The sequence below is a fragment of the Castanea sativa genome, chromosome 8, assembly GCF_040712315.1.
Source record: "Castanea sativa cultivar Marrone di Chiusa Pesio chromosome 8, ASM4071231v1".
Lineage (NCBI taxonomy): Eukaryota > Viridiplantae > Streptophyta > Magnoliopsida > Fagales > Fagaceae > Castanea > Castanea sativa.
In genome coordinates, this window is record NC_134020.1 from 1,634,839 (window position 1) to 1,651,476 (window position 16,638).

Genomic DNA, 16,638 nt, shown 5'->3' on the forward strand with positions numbered 1-16,638 from the left:
GCAAAAGCCGGGTAGTCGGGTCCTCGATCAATATACGCCATTAGCAACTTTTGCGCCTTTGGTAAGATTCTTCCCAATCTCCAAACATAAGCGCAATCGCCTTTTGTTTCGCATCCCATACCTTGTAGTAAGAAGGCTTATGGCCATTATATTTTGTCTCTATCGGAGAGATGCGAGATGCTTAATTTGAGTGGTGTGATCCTCAAGTAACTTGTTATGGATTTCTCGCCGCAATAAAATTACAACTCATCATTCTACCATCATTTCGCACCCCAGTCGGTATACACGTGTGAGGACCCACATACACGGTGACCATCCATAGATTTTGGAGCTCGGGCTTCATAACTGCGTAGACATACCACTTGCACGACTCATGCGCGCATTTCGCACAAAAATTTTTCCTCGTCGACCTAGTGATCTTAAAGTGTTTGTTTTCCTTGAGGGCACAAATTGTTAATACGCTCTTCACCTCCACTTTACTGGCAAAAGTCAACCCTTTGCACAAATTCATCCCCTCTCTCCAAGTAGACACAAATGGCATCTCAATATGCGAAGGATCAACCATATTTTCCCAAGTATTTGCAGAGAATGACAACGCAGGAGGTGCGTAGGCAGGGATTGTGTTTGTAATGTTTTGGACACTAATAACATTGTCTGCATCAGGTTCACCGCCGTCCAATGTCTCATCGTCATCAATGTCCCTCTCAAAGTCCCGAAAGTCCTCTCTCTCAATCATGTCTTCATAGTCATCTTTATCGGCAAAATCTTCACCGTTAATGGCAAGATTCTCATCAACATAGTCGTCATCATCATCATCATCGTCATCATCATTGTTAACGACAGTAGTCTCATCAACATAGTCGTCGTCGTCATCATCATCGTCATCATCATTGTTAACGGCAGTAGTCTCATCAACATAGTCGTCGTCGTCATCATCATCATCATCTCCATCGGCATGAACATCATCATCCTCTACATGTGTAGAATACTCATATTGAGCATCCGGAAGCGCAACTTGTAAGCTTCTAGTTGTTTGTTGGATATCCTCTTGCCATCCTGCACGCGGCTCCAACTGTATGTACAACTCAATGTTACTTACTTCAGCTATACTCTCCAACTTGTCAAACATGATCTTCACATGTTTGTCTTTTTCTATCAGCATATACTTGTAATTAATCCGGTGCTTCATGATTTCATTTGGCATACGATAAGTAATTTGCATGTTGTACGCATTAGGATTCTTACCCAACTCTTCCATGACAAATATCTTCAATTCATCAAGGGTTTTCAACCTACGATCAACTTCGGCATAATAAGTTTTCATACCCGGCCCTCAAATGGCAATCCCTTGTTCGCATTGGGATTCTTAAGCGGACCACCATGGTATATGATTATAACAATATCAGGCATTGTGAACCTGTTCAAGTCAAGTCCTATGTTAGTTAAATCACATAGTCGTAAAGTGAGGGAAAAAAGTAATGCAATCTTACCAATGAACATATTCAAGCCAAGTTCTAGAGTGCCCATTAATATCTAAAGGCCAAGACGTAAACCTTCTAATCCTAGTGGATGGAGAGACGGAATTATCTATTACTCCATTGTGTGGTGACCTATAATGCCTAAAAGGGTTCTGAAAGAACTAGGTGGGTAGAGGAGCATGATTACATACCCATTCACTACATTCATTCACTACCCATTTCATACCCAAACCAATGATAAATAAAGTCAAAAAAACTTGAAAGATCATGATAAAAATAAAAGCCTAGAAAAGATGAATAAAATTTTGATAATTACATACCCATTCCCATTCATTACATTCATTCACTACCCATTTCATACCCAAACCAATGATAAATAAAGTCAAAGAAATTTGTAAAATCATGATAAAAATAAAAACCTAGAAATGATGAATAAAATTTTGATAATTACATACTCATTCCCATTCATTACATTCATTCACTACCCATTTCATACCCAAACTAATGATAAATAAAGTCAAAGAAATTTGTAAGATCATGATCAAAATAAAATGATGAATAAAATTTTGATAACAAAAACTATACAAATAAATACTCAAAAAATTAACACTAACAAAACAAAGTTCTATAATTCACAATATTGATAAATTAACTAAGTTATGTTAACTATCTACAAAATAAATGGTAAAACTCTTTAACCCACACCCATAGACAACATACCCAACTATAATGACAATCAAATTATGCAAACCCTTACCTTAGATATGAATTTGCTTTGAGAGGGAAGAGCCGGTGAGAGTGGAGAATGTGGTTTTGTGAGAGTGAGTGGTGTGAGAGAGTTATGGGTGAGTGAGTTAGTGAGGGTGAGTGAGTGAGAGAGTTAGTGAGGCTGAGATTTTAGGTTTTCTCTGTGTGTTGAGCAGTGAGAGTGGAGAATGTGAGAGAGTTAAATGCCACGGGCTGAGTTTTAAATAAACATGCCCAGAGGAAATCGAGTCTATAAGACTCGAGTTACTGCATAAAACTCGAGTCTCTAAGACTCGAGTTATATACGTATAAACTACATAATTTTTATAATAAGATATAGTCAAACTCGAGTTTTATAAACTCGAGTTTATGTAGACTTAAAACGAGTTTTAGAAACTCGGGATCCAGGTGGCATTTTCTCCACCTCAGCAAACCCAAAGCGAGCATAAAGCGAGTTTTTGAAACTCGATTTATTATGTAAATCTCGAGTTTCAAAAACTCGAGTTGCTATTTTCCTACATAGTTTCAAACTATGCCTAACTTACTATATTCATGCCATCCACATGCCTAATCTGCACATTCCCCCTAATCTTTTGTATCATTACCTATTGGTCTTTCCTGATCTGATTTTGGATACTTGTCTCTCTCTCTCTCTCTTTTTTTTTTTTAATTTTAATTTTGGGTCCTTGTCTTGAACTTCATAACTTAATAATGTCAATTTACTGACACACAATTGCATATTTCATTTCAGGTTGCTGGACACTAACTCCTCATGTAAAAAAATGGTACAATATTAATGTTTCACTCATCAACTCTATATATCTTAAAAGTAAAATTAATGTCAATATACTTCTCAGTTGGACTAACTGTCTATTTGAATACCGTTTATTGCTGAAAACTGAAAACACTGTAGCAAAATAATTTTTAAATGTGTGAATAGTGCCGTGGGACCCAGGTTTTAATGAAAATTTTGTTGAATTCCGTACTTGTGGGTCCTGTGAACAGTGCACAGGACCCATTGTTTAAACGCCAGACACAAAGATGCCAAACGCCAGACGCCAAACGCAATCCAAACTCATACTAAATTGCTTTTGGTCATTTCAAATGCCCTGATTGTGCAAGTGCAGGAAGTTCCCATGTAGTTTCCACATTTTCTGCATGCAAAAAGAAAAAAAGATCTAGTATCTTAGAAATTTAGAAACATTCAAACTTTAAGTTTCTATGAATTTCAAACATAGATGATGGATCATGCTCTATTTTGCTATTTATTACCTTCTAAAATTAATTTAATTGTATGTACGTATTTTATAAATTTTGATTTTTAATTTTTCTTTAGACCCAAAAACTAGCACAAAATATATATTTAAAATTTATATCAATTAAATACGGTGCCCTGCCACATCATATCCTAGATTTTCAAGAATTGACATATCATTGTTTCTGTACCATGCTCTGTTTCCCGTATCGATATCAGTGGTTCATATGGTTGATATGCAGACACAAACATTCACATAAATAATATCCATTCTGGCATGCAATATTATATTATAAAAGTGCAACTTAACCTTATTCAAACAATTTGGTGATTTTTTTCTACATGTACTGATAAGTTTATATGACCATTGTTGATTAGTACTTGGTTTATATAACCATGCTAATCCCTCATCTCATATAATTTGGGTTTTTGCACTAAACACCAGAAGCCTCTTTCTGGAATATCTCATTAACTGGGGGTCCTCAACACCATACGGTCCTAAAACTGTCATGCTAGTGCTGGCATTAGGAGGCTATTTTAATGTGTTAAATTTTTGCTCATGTTTGCAAACTTATATTCTAAATTAATTTCATTGTTTCAAGAAGGGCAGGGAAAATCTATACTCACTCAATATTTATTAGCCCAAAGACATTTGAGAGATAACATATGATTTTCTTGACTGCCCTATGTACAGGTTAACTAAGCATCATATGAATGAATCTCAAGCATATCAGTACTTTGTATTGCGGGCACAGAACATAGCTTTGTCCCATGGATATGAAATTGTTAACTGGTATATATTTTAGGCGTAAGTTTTTGTAGGGTTTTTTTTTTAATTTTTAAATCTTACTCACATGAAAAATTACAGGGAAGAGACTTTTAACAATTTTGGCAATAAACTGAGCAGAAAGACTGTGGTGCACAACTGGTATGTCCTACTTTGCATATTTAACATTTGAGGCTCCTGCATTATTTACTTCTGTTATATGGATATTGTGCCACAATTCGTATTTTTATTCTAAAAAAAATGTTCAGAAGAGTGTTGACCTTATATTTTCCTCTCTCTGGATAGTAATTAATGCAAGCATAATGATTGGGGATCTTGCTGATTTTACTATTAACTTGCAATATATTGAAAATATTAAGATACATATTAGAAATTTACATCCGGTAAAAATTGTTGAAAATTTTCTACTATAATTTAGTAGAGAATCAAGTACAAAATTATGAAATAAGGATAATACATACTGCTTAGCATGATCAGGTATTTTTGTCTTCAAAACATGCTTAAGATCCATCAACGTTGCCTTTTGTTGTGACATGTTTAATTATTATTGTTAATGACAGAGTTCCTTAGATGGATGTGGGCTTGTTTGTAGGTTTATGTATAAGTTAAGCCTTTGATGAAGGACAAATTAAGGATTTGTCTACGTTTAGTTCTGGTGGGTTTAGGGTAGGAAAGAAGAAGAATTAGAGAGAAATTAGGGCCGTTTAGGGGCTGTGTGAACAGTACCCGTTAACGGTAACCCTAGAAAGAAAGAAGAGAAAATAAAGAAAAGAGAGAGAAAGAAACAACAAAGGCCAACGTGCCTATCGCTCAAAACACTCAATTATTAGTCAACCCGTTTTGTTTTCTTTGAATTCATTCACTATATATATATATATATATGTAGACTTTGGTAATATGATTCCTACTAGTATTAGGACCATTAATAAAACCTAATAAATACTAACTTGGACCCAAAGTAAATAAACCTAAGACACTTAAAACGCTAGAAGGTTCTAGACTCAACAAAATTACCAAAATATTCTTAATTTGCAGGAATTGCAGAAATTACAGATTTGCCCCTCAATATAAAACTGACCATAACTAATAAAATAAAAAACCAAATTAAAAACTGTTTAACCCTAAAACACTCATACTTAGACCATTAAAAGGGCACTACTTTCACTTCAATAGGACTTCACATGAGGACCCAATAAAATAATTCTTGAATAGGTGAATTTGCAAAGTAATAGCACATTAATCTTCCATGACTCCATCATACTTCTCTAGTTGGAAGAAACTCAACCTCGAGTTTTAAAGTGTTGAAGTATAAGGATCCTCAAACTTGAAACTTGCACCAACTCTTCAATCACCTTTGGAAGCACCAAGAAAAATAATTTTTCTTTCTTTTGCATTGTATCATTAAATTCATTTGGAATGATGAAATCAATAAGCAAAGGAATATCCAACTTGAAACCTTTCTCGGATTGATCTATGGTAGTAACATCAACATCTTCCTTCATCTAGATTTTTCCAATATCAATTTTATGCTCGCCTTGCTCCTTTGTGATCTCCATTGCAAGAACACCAATAACTTCCTTGGTATCAACTTTCCGATGATCAAATTTATTCTCATCTTGCTCCAGCTCTCTAACTCCCTTTAGTGGCACTATAGCTCTGGAGTTTCAGCAGCATCCTTGGGCTTGACCTTTTGTCTTTGCCTTAGCTGTTCTAGTTGTTCTGCACTCATAGACTTTAACACAATTTGTGCATTATTGAACATAAATTTATATGTATTGTCCTCTTCAATATGACACACATCTCGGTCATAAAGCCAAGGGCGACCTAATAAAATATGAGTCACAGTCATAGGAATAACATCACACCATATAGAATCATTATATTGCCCATGAGAAATAGAAACCAAGCATTGTTTTGTATCTGGAATAAAGGTGTGATTTATCCACGCTACCTTGTATGTTTTGGATGTGGTTCTATTGGTAGCTTCAACCTCTCAACAGTAGCTTCAGAAACAACATTCATCTCACTGCTACCGTCAATAATAAGCATTCTTTCAGTTTCACAACGCACTATGGTCCTAAATATTGAAGTACGCTTCCAACCCTCCTCTTGCCTGAGTATATCTTGAATATACCTAACAATTGAGAGAAGAGATGCATCTTCTTCATCTTCCTTGAGATCACCATCTTCGTGCATCAACATGATCCTAGATGATAAATTTTGTCAAGCGGCTGAAGAAGATTTTGGCAAGGACTTGTGATAAGATTTTTGCGTTGATACCAAATTAATGTAGGACAATTAGGGATTTTGTCTACGTTAAGTTGTGGTGGGTTTAGGGTAGGAAAGAAGAAGAATTAGAGAGAAGTTAGGGCTGTTTAGGGGATGTGTGAACAGTACCTGTGAACAATAACGTGAACTGTAACCCTAGAAAGAAAGAAGAGAAAATAAAGAAAAGAGAGAGAGAAAGAAACAACAAAGGCCAACGTGCCTATTGCTCAAAACACTCAATTTTATTAGTCAACTCATTTTGTTTCTTTGAATACATTGAGCACAGTATATATATCTAACTTATACTAGTAGTAATATGATTCCTACTAGTATTAGGACTACTAATAAAACCTAATAAATACTAACTTGTACCCAAAGTAAATTAAGATACTTAAAACCTAGAAGATTCTAGACTCAACAAAATTACCAAAATATCCTTAATTTGCAGGAATTTCAGAAATTACAGATTTTCCCCTCAATATATAACTGACCACAACTAATAAAATAAAAAACCAAATTAAAAACTACTTTAACCCTAAAAGACTCATACTTAGACCATTAAAAGGGCACTACTTTCACTTCAATAAGACTTCACACGAGGACCCAATAAAATAATTCTTGAATAAGCAAATTTGCAAAGTAATAGCATATTAATCTTCTATGACTCCATCAGCCTTTCTGCCTAATAGCTTAAGCTTTTTGATTGGATGCTTTAACCATTTTAAAACTGATACAATAGAAACTTGGGGTCTATGGGCTTGAGTTGCTTGACTCACATTTACTTGGAATAGTTGATGAAGATGAAATGATTGATATTTGGATTGCAAATTCTTTTTACAAGGGTTATTTGTGGTCCACTTGTTATAAGATTTCTGGTGGGATCATTTTTGGCTTAAAATTTTCTGGCAGGCTTGGAGCTGGTGTTGCTGAAAAAGTGGTAGCAGCTGGGTTACGGTGCATTGTAAGCAACCAGGACAAATGGTATTTGGATCACTTAGATGCCACATGGCAGCAGTTCTATATGAATGAACCACTCACAAATATCACAAATCCCAATCAACAGAAATTAGTTCTCGGTGGTGAGGTATGCATGTGGGGTGAACACATTGATGGGTCAGACATCGAACAAACCATATGGCCACGTGCTGCAGCAGCTGCAGGTACTTATTTCATGTCATTGTCAAATTAAATTTCTGGAATTTTATGTTTTTCACCTCATATAATTCACAAGTGATACTGGAGAACTAAGATTGAACAATCAAAGGCAGACTTGTTAGTATCGTGACTGTCTATTAACTGAGTAAGCTTTTGTAGATGCTTAGGAAATTGATGAAAAATGGACCACATAGAATATGGGCGATCAATATGTCACCAGAGGTGAAATTGTCCCTTTTTCTGGTGACATTGTCCCTTTTCATTTATCAAGTAAAACTATCAGAATTTCATCTCAAGTCACTGTAGGCATGTATTATAGTAACAATTTATAGGATGCCTGTGCACGTTGGCATTCCAAAGTGATCAAGTAAAACATGAAAGCATAATCAAGAAAAATGCGAGAGAGCCACACTCCAAGCAAGGAGAATATGTAAGAAAAAGGACTTAATCTCTAGCAAGGACCGTTCACATCCCTCAAAACATCTAGCATTCCTTTCACTCCAAATTCACCATATCAAGCAATGCAGCACAAGTCTCCAAAAGTTTGTATTGTGAAGTCGCTCGAACTTACCTTGCCAAGCCTTAAGCAACTCAATTACCTTACGAGGCATAACCCAGTGGATTCAAAACAAACAAAACACCAAAGACCACAACTCAAATGCAATGGGGGCAATGAAGAAGAAGATGATCCACTGACTCCTTACACCTCTTACACATATAACATCAGTCAAGAACAATAATACGCCTTTTGCGAAGGTTATCTATTGTAAGAATCTTACTTAAGGAAGCAGACCATGAAAATAAAGCTACCCTTGATGGAACTTTCGGTTGCCATACCATTCTTCAAGGGAAAAAAGTAAGATTAGATAAAATCCTCTAACCTCGAAACCTCTACTCCTTGTTGGCTTCCAACAAACCTTGTTAGGGCCAATCCCCTGCACAGTTGAAGAGTAGACAATGTCATAAACCGATCAAAAGATTCTTGCTCCCAATCTTGCGGTGAACGACGAAAGTGAACATCAAAATGAATCCTCCTAGCCAATGAAGAATCTCTTGCCCTACTAAGACAGTAAAGTTTAGGAAAAGCCACAAGGGTACAATCCCCACACCACATATGCTTCCAAAAATTCACTCTAGTATCATCACCCACATTATACTCACATCATACTGTAGAAGTCTAGAGAAGTTCAACCAACCACTTCTAATAAACCTCCAAAGGCTAACACAATACGCACTTGTCACCTTTTTTGTGCACCAATCGCCCCAAACATTCCTATATTTTGCCTCGATAACCCTCTTCCATAAAGCAATCGTCTTTATGCCTTACCTCTACAACCACTTACCTAACATGGCAGAGTTAAAACTTCTCAAATGTCTTATACCTAGCCTTCCAACTTGCATTGGCGAACAAACTTTAGCCCATTTCACTAGGTGTAATTTTGAATCACCACTAATACCACTCTAAAGAAAATCTTGTTGGAAAAACATAGTTTGTATCTTATACAAAATATACGCAGCGGAAAATTAACGAATTTACTTCATTCACAATGGATAAGATGCACCATGTAAGTTTCAGAAATTAAGAACAAGACAGCGTATCTTGAAGCAGTGAATTTCAAAACAAAGATCAGAAGCACTTGGGAACACTTTCAATCTTCACTCCAATTCCACTAACGCCCAAGAAGTATGGTCTCTCAATTAGTTCAAGGGAGAATAAGAAAGTCTTTTTCTCATACATACACACCATTTTACAATAGTGTTACTTACCAAAATTCTGTATGTTTCTCCCTTTGTATCTAACAGATTATCTAATTGGGCTGGCCTTTTGGGTCTTTCCAATCAGACTTTAGTATGTGACTTGGAGTGGGACCAAAATAGACTAATAAGATACTAGCTCCAATGGGTCTTGGACTTTTTTGTCAACTCTTGACAAGTTCAAAGTGACCATTAACTATATTTAATACCACTATATAATTATAGTTGCACTCTAGGCCTTATTTATAAATTATATCCCAAGACTTTATTATACATGCAACATTTTCATAAAATATTCGTAGTAATACGAAGTCATGAATGCAGATTGCCTCTTAATTTCTTGAGTACCCGGTTTAATCATTTTAATGTTATTTATCATATATTTATGAAATCCAATTCCATAAATATATACTTTAGTAACTCCTTACTAAAGTGGTTAGACCTAACACTTTGAATAACCAAACCCATTAAACTTATTTCAAGGGAATATTTTATATCTCCGTTAAGAGACTATGAATTCTATCTTGAGAATATATGTTCCATCAACACTAAATGTGGTTGCCTAACATATTAAGATTTTGATCGTGACTTTAGACCTCACTCCTGATATATCAAAGTAACCTACACTTCATGATCAAGTCTATTATTCTCTTAGAATTAAGAATTTATGTAAATAGAAGTCGTGAGATTTATTATTCATTTGACAGTCGTTAGGAGAATAATAAATCTCACAGCGGTCTAGTTTAATATGTTTTAACTCTTAAAGCATATCAACATACCAACTAGAAATCTCTATTTCCATGATCAAGACAAATCATCTTAGTTGATATATTATAGTCTTCGTAGATGAAATGCCCAATTTCATCACCGATTACGAACTAAAATTCTGAGTTTATAAAGAACTTGTGATTTATATCTTCTGTGTTTTTTTACATAAATCACATATTGTGCATCTCATGGACTATATGATAATGTCCCAATATTCATGTTACCATTAAAAAATGTTACCATTATCTTTAGATGATAATAAAACAACTTAATTAATTACAACATTAAGTCATACATAATGTCATACATAGTATCATACAATAGGATCTAAGGGCACACATCCTAACAAATCTCTCTGTAATTTTTCCGTGCAATTAGCCACCTTCCCAAATGTAGGAAGAATGGAAAGAAAATAAGTAGGTAAGGAGGAGTGAGTATTTTTAATAAAAGGTACCTTACCCCCTTAGATAAATAAAGCCTCTTTCAACCTGCTAGTCTCCTCTGCATTTTCTTTAAGATAGGATTCCATATTGACAGCTCCTTCAATTTAGCACCTAATGGAAAGCCCAAATATTTCAAAAGGAGGGAAGAATGCCTACAACCCAACAGTCCCACTAGAGCATCTAGATTATGCACCTCTCCAATTGGTACCAACTTTGATTTCCCCAAATTAATTCTTAAACCTGAGACCTCCTCAAATTTAGTCAGAATCCCTTAAAGTAACTAACTGATTACGGTTAGCATCACAAAAAATAAGAGTGTCATCCGCAAATAAAAGATGAGACACCATCATTGAAGTACTAGCCGTATTACCTACAGAGAAGCCCGAAAACTGGCCAGCAGTTGCAGCCACATCCAACATACGGCTCAAAGCCTCCATAACAAAATCAAAGAGCAATGGGGGTAATGGATCCCCTTGTTGAATCCCCCAAGAGCTTCCAAAGAAATTCTAAGGGCTAATGTTAATCAGAATGGAAAATTTAACAATAGAAATGTAACACATTATCCATTTTCTACACTTATGTTGAGAACCCACAACGCTGGAGCATATACATTATAAAACCCCAATTCACATGATCATATGCCTTCTCCACATCCAACTTGCACAACACCCGGGAATCACTGTCTTCAGTTTGCTATCAATACATTTAGAAGCAATTAAAACAGAATCCAAATTTGTCTACATTTCAAAATGCATTCTATGAATCTGAAACAAGCCCATGTGCCACCCTTCGAAATCGATTAGCTAACACCTTTGAGATAATCTTGTAAATCCCACCAACTAAACTAATTGGCCAGAGATCCTTGATGTCCATAGCATCAACCTTTTTAAGAATAAAGGCAAGAAATGAAGCATTAAGACTCTTCTTGAACGCAGCTTGAGTATGAAAGTTCTAAAAAACTTCCATAATCTTACTCTTCAAAACACTCCAACAAGACTGGAAGAAAGTCATGGAAAAATCATCTGGGCTAGGCGCCTTATCACCATTAAAGCCATTGATCATCCCAAACACCTCTTCCTCTTCAAATGGCCTATCTAACCTAAGAGCATCTTCCTCAAATATTCTAGAGAAATCCACATAATCTAGGATAGGTCTATGGGTCACATTCTTATAATAGGGCTGCCTATAAAAACAAGAAATACACTCTGTTATGGTCTCCGGATCCAAAGACATTTCTTCGTCCACCATAAGCCTATCTATGGAGTAAAATGTATAGTGAGAATTGGCCATACGAAGAAAAAATTTAGTATTCTCACCATCTTCTCTAATACAAAGAACTCTAAATTTTGCCTCTAACAAATATCTTCCAAAAGAGAGGCTTTTTCTAACTTAGCTTGAATTCTTTCCAAATCCAATTTTTCCTCCATTAAACCACAACTTTCCTTAGTAGTCTCTAATTCACCAAGATCCTTCCACAAATGTTTCCCCTGTTATTCTACATTTCCAAAAACCTCCACAGTCCATTTTTTCAAATCATTTTTCAGAATCTTTAATCTGTTTGCCAACACAAAACTCGGAGCACCATGCAAATGATAAGATTCCCACCAAGATCGCACCTTTCCCACAAAACCGTCGTCCTTAAGCCACATGTTCTCAAATCTAAACAGCCTCTTGCCCCTATGAAAGGATCCACCTTCTAGGACAATTGAAAGTGATCCGATAATAACCTAGACATTCTTTGCTAGCAAACAGTAGGAAACTTATCCTCCCAATTTGCAGAGAACAATAATCTGTCCAGCCTATCCTTTGAAGCAACTTCTCGAGAATTAGACCAAGTAAAAGTTTCCTCTTTCAACGGGGGATCAATCAGGCCTTGTTCTGAAATAAAATCGGTGAACTCACACATAGCAGCAGTAAAAACAGTTGAACTAGCTCATTCAGAAGGAAATCTTACCATATTAAAGTCACCTCCCACACACCATGGAACATTTCACCTACTGCTCAAGCCAAATAATTCCTCCTATAAAAACCTTCTGTCACCTACTGAGTTAGGACCATAAACTCTAGTAAACACCCATATGAATTGATCTACCACACTTTTAAATTTACAAGATACTGAAAAATGTCCCACCGTTCCCTCCACTTTGTCGATAGCACGTGTCCCACATCAATAACACCCCTCCAAAAGCTCCATTAGAACCCAAATATGACCAAACAACATGTTGGCCACCCCAAAAACTGCGAATCACAGCTTTGGTTATCAATTCCATTTTAGTTTCTTGAAGACAAACAATATCTGGCCTCTAATTCCTAATCAGATTTCGAACCTGAACACTTTTATCTTGCTCATTTAACCCTCTAACATTCCAAGAAATAATCTTCAAATTCATTGATGCACCACAACAGCCTGCTCACTACTGGTACTTCTTAACTTAGCTAACCCATACTCAACATTCAAAGACCTCATTATGTTTTTCAATTCTCGATGACCCTTTTGCCCCGATTTGGCCATCTTCTTCTGACTACTACCTACCTCATGCTGTCATTTATTTATTTTCCTGGCCTCTAGAGCTTAAAAAAAACCCTGCAATTTACTCCTTAAAACCTTCCAATGAAGTCCCCACATATTTCCTAAATGCCTTAAACCTATTGGTTACCCATAATGATAACTGATGGCTATCAATATTCTCCTTACACCCAAGTTCCTTTACAAAATTATACTCAAATTCCATCGGAACTTCTGTGGCCAATGGTACCCCAACTTGAGGCTCGCCACTTCTCTCCCAAGTCATCGACCTTTCATCAAATTCCCAAATCTCATGTCTAGATTATAGGAACTTATAAGTAGTTGTTATAGTGGCATTTAGTGTTTGGACTAATCAATTCTTTATTATAACAATCTTGAATGCGTTATAAATAACTCATTCCTAATCTCACAAGAAACCTTGTAGAGATTTATAGACAAGCCATGGATAATTATATTCTATATCATTTTTGTGTTGTAAGAATTTTGGCAGTGGTAAGAGAGGCATGTTTATGGATAATTTTTTCATTAACGATTTTTTTTTTTAATATATTTTTTTTCTGTGTTATTCTTTCTGAATGAAGAGCGATTATGGACACCTTATGACAATCTGGCCAAGGATCCAAGGCAAGTTACTGGAAGGTTGGCACATTTCAGGTGTTTATTGAACCAAAGAGGAGTTGCAGCTGCTCCTTTAGCTGGACTAGGCCGAGTTGCGCCTGAAGAGCCAGGCTCATGCTATACTCAATAGTAAGACAAGGACATCTCTAAGTCTTAGAGTAATGGAAGCACCTGATAAAATCAGGAAGTATTTATTGATAAGGGTCCATGATTCATTGTCAAGGCCATGTCCTTATGCTGTAAGTTTGTAACAAGCCGCAAGAATGCGTCTTCATTAATGAAAATTCTATTGTTTCAACTTTCTAATTGATGCCTTCTGGAAATGCCCACATATATGTTTTATCAAGTCTTAAAACTAGGAAAAATTACACAGGAGAGCACGAGTGCATGACTTTTAGACAGACAGGAAAAAGGATGTACAAAAGGGGTTATTTTTTGGAATTATATACATAGCCAAGACTTATTCATATTTCATATATTTTTGTTGGATGTGAATTTCAACAATTTTATAATTAGATTACATTTTCTTCTTATACTTACTACTCTTGCAAAATTTTAAGTTAATGAAAGAGTCAATAACTATGTCAGTTATTAAATGTTTAAATTTCAAGTTTTTGTATTGTAAAACTATGCATAAAAGACAAGTTTGTAGATTGAATGGTAAACATTCGATTTGTAAGAAATTTGACATTCGTTAAGAATATAAAAAAAGTGTAATTCAACAGTGAGATTTTCAAAATATAAATTAAATTAAAAATTATTAGATGATGTAATATAATTTAAAATTATCTTAGGTATAACTTGAAGTCAACTTTATAATAATGTTGCCCTAGTTTAGTGTAACAAAATAAATATTCAATTTACATTTAGTTTATTACCGTGGGAGAGTGGTCATCTAACCATATTCCACAGGCAGTGGGCCAGAAGCCCATAAATAGAGCAAGGTGATTCAAGAGATCGAGCCAATCCCACATCCTTTAGGAGAGAAGGGCTAGACCTGGTAAAGGGCCCACCCTAGGAAGTAACCCCTTCTTTTTGTTGGGTAAACTTGTTTTGTATCATATATAAAACAAGCAGCGGAAGCAACACAATGATTTACTTCATTCATAAGAGATAACATATAACTTTGAATTCTAAAAAAGTAGAGGGTAGAAGGTGTACCTTGATGTAGTGAAAATAAAAAATATGAAGTGGATAATATCTTGAGAAGACCTTCAATCTTTATCATAATTTCACGTGGTGCCCAAGATGTGTAGTTTTTCCATCAGTTCTTACGTACATTGATTTTCCTTTTTGGAAAAGTGTATTTAAGAGATGTTATGAGAAAACTGTATTGTCTTTTTTTAATGATATGTACGTTTTTGATTTCTAGGCAGTTACTTTATTTAATAATTCTTATTAAATAAACAATTGTTATCTAATTGGATTAGCCTTTTGAGTCAGTCTAATTGGGCTTTAGTGTGTAGTTTGGAATGGGCCTAAGGGGGACAAATAAAGCTCTAGCTCTAATGGGCTTCGGGCTTTCATCTACTCTTGACAAGCCTAAATCTCCTGGGATGAATTCTTTGGCTTTCACATTTTTGTTGTAACCTCAGTTGGCCATTTGTTGATACTCAGCTAATTTGATCATGGCAACTTCCTTTTTCCCTTCCACCGTATCCAAACTTTCGTATAGTGCCAAATTGTTTTTTTTTTCCTGACTAAAATTTCCAGTTCAGGAGGTTGGCATTTTGACCTCGATAGATATGATTGCTTTGGATCCATAGGTCATGGAATAAGGGTTTCTCTTATGGACCTTGGTGTCGTCCAAAATGCCCAAAGCACACTTGGGAGCTCCTTAGTCCATCTTCCTTTAGAGTCATCTAGCCTTTTTTAGACCATTAACAATAGATTTGTTGGTTGCTTCACCTTGACCATTGTTCTGGGGGTAAGTTAGAGTTGAGTACTAACTAGTTATTGATCCCTAATTCGCTACAATATGTGCAAAAGACCTTGCTGTCAAACTGTACGCCGTTGTCTAATACCAAGGTCTGAGGAACTCTGAATCTGGTTACTATGTTCTTCCATACAAAGTGTTTTACATCAAAGTCTTGGATGTTGGCCAATGGCTCGGCTTCAACCTATTTGGTGAAGTAGTTAGTTGCCACCAATAGCCATCTTCAATTTCTTGTGATTCTGGGAAATGGTCTCACCATATCTAAATTTCATTTGGCAAACAACCAAGGACTTGCCAATAGATTCAGAGATCCACCTGGTTGGTGTATGCTGGGGACATATCTCTAGCATTGATCACATTTCTTAGTATATTCCTGAGAACTCTTTTGCATACTTGGCCATCGATATCCTTGAGTGATCGCCCGATGTGCTTGAGTTCGTCCTCCAGTGTGACTACCACAAGTTTCGTCATGTAACTCCTCCAAGAGTAGCTCTATTTCCTCAGGATGAACACATAGTAGTTTTGGATTGGTATATGAGCGTTTGTAAAGCTTGCTTTCCCTAATAGCCAATATCTTGGAGCTTTTTTCTTGAATTTTTTTGCATCAAAGCCATCCTTAAGAAGTGTTCCATCTTTAATGTATTCCATAACGGGGTCCATTCGATTAAGGCTAGGGTGGATTCTTATTATCTGTGTACCATCTGAGTGATGTATGCTCAGTTGAGATAAGGATTCCACAGTGATTATCTAAGGAGTAGGACTTGCAACTGAAAAGGCCAAAGTCGCTAGAAAGTCTGCATGACTGTTGTTTCCCTGAGGTATTTGAACTATGGAGATTTGATGAAATTGTTTCTACAACATTTTTACCTCTCCCCCACTATTTAACCATTTTTTTTTCCCG

The 16,638-nt window shown here is 35.8% G+C and overlaps 1 protein-coding gene across 1 annotated transcript in view; it reads left to right on the forward strand.

The window, feature by feature from the left end:
• The window catches only part of LOC142607960 (beta-hexosaminidase 3-like), a 40,653-nt gene extending 26,317 nt beyond the window's left edge, over nt 1–14,336 (forward strand). Inside the window, exons 10-14 of the mRNA XM_075779650.1 lie at nt 2,977–3,010; nt 4,175–4,273; nt 4,349–4,408; nt 7,445–7,695; nt 13,765–14,336. Of these exons, the coding sequence (XP_075635765.1) occupies nt 2,977–3,010; nt 4,175–4,273; nt 4,349–4,408; nt 7,445–7,695; nt 13,765–13,931 (611 nt within the window). The 3' untranslated portion in view covers nt 13,932–14,336. The remainder of the gene's footprint in view (nt 1–2,976; nt 3,011–4,174; nt 4,274–4,348; nt 4,409–7,444; nt 7,696–13,764) is intronic.
• Nucleotides 14,337–16,638: the final 2,302 nt, after the last annotated feature.